The sequence below is a fragment of the Triticum urartu genome, chromosome 7A (assembly GCF_056163025.1).
Source record: "Triticum urartu cultivar PI428250 chromosome 7A, HENAU_Tu73, whole genome shotgun sequence".
NCBI classification, from domain to species: domain Eukaryota; kingdom Viridiplantae; phylum Streptophyta; class Magnoliopsida; order Poales; family Poaceae; genus Triticum; species Triticum urartu.
In genome coordinates, this window is record NC_141879.1 from 670,679,907 (window position 1) to 670,684,416 (window position 4,510).

The 4,510-nt window shown below is 46.7% G+C and overlaps 1 protein-coding gene across 1 annotated transcript; it reads left to right on the forward strand.

Annotated features, from left to right (window-relative positions):
• Window positions 1–259: 259 nt before the first annotated feature.
• LOC125521967 (germin-like protein 8-11) lies at window positions 260–1,276 on the forward strand. Its single transcript, XM_048687034.2, has 2 exons — window positions 260–455; window positions 574–1,276. Exons 1-2 carry the CDS (start codon window positions 338–340, stop codon window positions 1,134–1,136), a joined length of 681 nt encoding a protein of 226 aa, XP_048542991.1. The 5' UTR covers window positions 260–337; the 3' UTR covers window positions 1,137–1,276.
• The last annotated feature ends 3,234 nt before the right edge of the window (window positions 1,277–4,510 follow it).

A 4,510-nucleotide genomic window follows, 5' to 3' on the forward strand; every position in this document is an offset into this window, starting at 1 on the left:
CCAAATACGCATACATGTCCAGTAGTTTACTGCTTCACACATGCATGACCAAGTCAGATTAGTCAGCCACTAGTAGAACATATTAAAATGAAGTGGTGGACGATGAAGCTTCCTAATGCTGCAACTAGTCGGCATACTCAACCAGCTTAATGACCACTTCTATCTAGCCATACAATCTTCTTTGACTTGTTCGCAACCTTTACCAATTCTTTCTGCTGCTATATATACACATACATCCTTTGTTATGGCAAACCACACAAGTACGAACGAAAGAAAACGCCACCCACAAACACTGAAACACCTCTCTAGGAAACACCACTCAACAATAAAAATTCGAATGGCCTCCTCTTCCTGCTTCCTTCTGGTTGCTCTTATCGCGTTGGCCTCATGGCAGGCCATGGCTTCTGATCCAAGCCCTCTCCAGGACTTCTGTGTGGCTGACAATAGCTCACGCGGTATGTACTTCCAAGCTTCCTTAGTTACAAAGTCTACAATTTGCATATACTCATGTTACAGATAATATCATTACAAGTCACCGACTTACATGCTTCTTTTTATTATGCACCTATGCAGTGTTTGTTAATGGGTTTGTCTGCAAAGACCCAAAGGAGGTGACTGCAGAGGACTTCTTCTTAGCGGCCAAACTTGACATGCCTAGGGACACAAAGATGAGCAAGGTGGGATCCATTGTCACACTGCTCAATGTCATGAGGATCCCCGGTCTCAACACACTGGGTATCTCCTTAGCACGCATTGACTATGCACCTTTGGGGGAGAACCCACCACACACTCATCCTCGTGCCTCTGAGATCCTCACCGTGCTTGAAGGGACACTTTATGTTGGCTTTGTCACATCTAACCCAGAGAACAAGCTCATTTGGAAGGTCCTCAACAAGGGTGATGTGTTTGTTTTCCCACAAGGACTCATCCACTTCCAGTTCAACCCCAACCCCTACAAGCCAGCAGTTGCAATTGCCGGACTTAGCAGCCAAAACCCTGGGGCCATAACCATTGCGAATGCTGTGTTTGGTTCGAAGCCGCCAATCTCAGACGATGTTTTGGCCAAGGCCTTTCAGGTGGAGAAGAAGACCGTGGACTGGCTCCAGGCTCAATTCTGGGCTGACAACCACAATTAGTTAATTGTTGGACTACTAAATAGTTTTTTTACAACAATGATATGTATTGCGCACTAATAAGATTGTTTGTTGTATGTAAATATGTATCATGTATTGTTCATTTGATTGGGAGTTGAATAAATATTTGTATTGTAAGTCTAGTTTTACTCACATGAGACCACACTTGAATCTTATCTACAAATAAAACCTTCCAGTTCTTATGGAAACATAGGCTAGGTTTTGACCTGTTCCAAACATAATAGTTGAGTACTAGGCAGGGCTCCCCAATGAGGATCAGTATTACGCCAGGGAGGCCGACTACGGTGACTTTTCATTTGGACAATGGAACACATGCAATGTACAAAACAAATCCACCTTTTGGAGTTGGAAGGACTTAGAAAAAAAAATCCACCTTTGGCGGCACAGGGTTTTATCTATAGGCCTAAAGATAGAGGCTATTTGAGAATTATCAATCTCCACACTCAAAACAACTGCCTTTTGTCGAAAATGGTTCATAAGTTTATTTACCATTTTGATATACCTTGGGTTAATCTTGTTTCAAAATCTCAAACCGGGACCTGGAAGCATGGAGAAATAGGCCTTGCCCGTCCCGCTCATAAACGATTTGAAAACTGGTTTGTTCTTGCATATGGAAGGCGTGAGATGGACAGAGTATGATTGGTCGCTTTATTTTTGGGCATTGGAGGTGTAAGATGGAAAGAACGATGATGGTGTCCTGGACTAGGGGTACTCACCACGTCGTCTCCCGATCTGTTAGATTGGGCCGAGGACCCCCATGGCCGTATACTCATGGGCCAGTTCGGACAGCTGCCGCATACAAGGAAGATTCCACAAGACTTGGCAATCAAGGCAAGGACTCCACCCCACCGGCGTATTCGGCTAGGACTCTTGTTATCCTAGGCCTCTGGTGCATTATATAAACCGAGGCCAGGCTAGTCGATAGATCAACTCCATATATAACAATCATACCATAAGCTAGCTTCTAGGGTTTAGCCTCCTTAATCTCGTGGTAGATCTATTCTTGTACTACCCATATCATCAATATTAATCAAGCAGGAGTAGGGTATTACCTCCATCGAGAGGGCCCGAACCTGGGTAAAAACATCGTGTCCCTTGTCTCTTGTTACCATCCGGCCTTGACGCACAGTTCGGGACCCCCTACCCGAGATCCGCCGGTTTTGACACCGACATTGGTGCTTTCGTTGAGAGTTCCGCTGTGTGATCGACAAAAGGATCGATGGCTCGCCTGGAGATCAACTGTAACTTCGGCATCTTCGTCACCAACTCGACTGGTCACCTTGGTTCGACCAAGAATTGCGCCCCGTGTTCGGATCACCATGTTCGGACGAGGGCCTTCATCAAACATCAACTCCGATCTCTATCAAGATCACGGAGGAATCATCCATGGAGCTCGGGGGCTCAACGTCAACAATACCCTCAAGCGATCGTGCTGTTTTTCTGGACGGCGAACTCGTATCTGCTGCCACCACCTCCTCGAGTATCGCTTTGACGATCTCTTTGGTGGAGTTGTGCAGAATTGAGTCTACAACAATCCTAGAAAATTTCGTCGAGTTCCGATGGAGGAATATCTGGCAATCCACGATATACCGGAGCCCTGTCAAATCTGGACGGGAATTTGGATGTGTTTAGGGCGTGGTGTCCAGCTTCTAGCTCCGACGTCCTTTGGAAGATCCAACCGTTGATCGGCTGCGGAATTCCTGTATCTACCACCTCTCAAAATTTCAGCCCGATCCAACCGTCCAAACTCCGAGAACCTTCCGATTAGTGCATCACTTTTCGAATCTGTTTTCTCCGCGAAAACGAATCCGACCCGATTTCATCTTTTCTATGAACGGGATTTCGGACATCCCTTCTAAAGGAAGTTTTGTATGGGGTATTGTGTTTTGTTCCCGAACACATCCCACTAACTTTAAAATCTTTTGAACATGATCTTCAACATCATGCTGGTGTCAAACCAGTCCGACAATATTACTCCACGGCTGCCGACCTACACTAAGACACGGCGTCACTTTGTTGAGCCGAGCTCAATTTCTTCGGATCATCATCTCGGCAAGCCGAACAAGAGTCCGGCATCGCGAAGGATAAATCATCACCAACATCGCTGCCCCACGGATTACACGGAGCGGGCATACCGGCATCGCCGCACGGTTGCTTCATCAAGCCGGCATCGACCACGTCACGACCTGCATCGACAGGGCCGCACTATCGCTTCTTCAAGCTGGTGTCCATCATGCCGACCTATTTCGACTCATCGGCTGACATCGGGGCTTCGACATCTCGGCTGGACAGGGGGCTTCGCCGTCTCTTCATCAACCTACTCTGGACAGTTCGGCGTCACTAGCCGACCAGCTCCGTCACGTTAGCTGGGCCGAGGGCTTTGCCTCGGCGAGCCAACCTTTATCAGCATTGTCATGCCGTCGTTTTATCGCCCATCAGGCAATGGGTGTGCGGATCGAGTCCCAATTTTGGGAATCACCTTCTTTCGGATTGCTACAACAAATAAACCAGGTGCTATCAATCCCTAATATTTTTTGCTTGTTTGGGTTCATTTTTCCCAAGGAATTATTACTCTGGTTTGTCCATCATATGTACACAGGTCTATCAAATGGTAGCCGCATTCACGATAGTCGCATGGTGGTTCGGTCAATTTCCGTACATAGTCCGGCGAACGCCGCATCCGGAGCTCGGACCGACCTGCGAATTCAGGCTTTGCCACGCCTTTACCACATCATGCTGACGCCCTGCATCGACATTGACTTCGGCGCCAGGCCATATTTCTTCTATTACTCACTTTGCATAAATTATTTATTATGCAACGATTTTTTTAATTATCATTATTACTATTATCTCCGGTTTGCACTATTTTTTGTGCACAGGAAAATGATCCGGGGACTTCGGCGTCACTCTGCCGGTCTGTATTGATCGTGCTATGTCACCACTTCGGCGTGTCAAGCTCTCCGCTCCGCCACCTCGGGACCGGCTTGAGGGATGGAACCTTGCCCAGCATCAAGCTCGGACCGCGTCATCAATACCAAACACATTAACCAGCTAAGTCGCTTTCATGCTCAAAGCTTTAATTTCTAACTTGCGTTCGGTTCGACCAAGCATTATACTTTTTTGGAAAAAAGTTGCTTCTAAAAAATTTCCTTGTCCAAACTTTGTTTGTGACGCATAAATTCAAATACCCCGTTTACTTGGGGGCTTCCTTTATGAAGCTTTTCCTGTTGCATATGATTATACTTGTACGGCTTCGTTCCTTGTTCGTGTATTACGCCACAATATGCACCATATTGACTTAAGCGATTTGCAAGCTGGGTTGCCTCGCTCCTGTGTTTACCCCTACGTTCCCGATT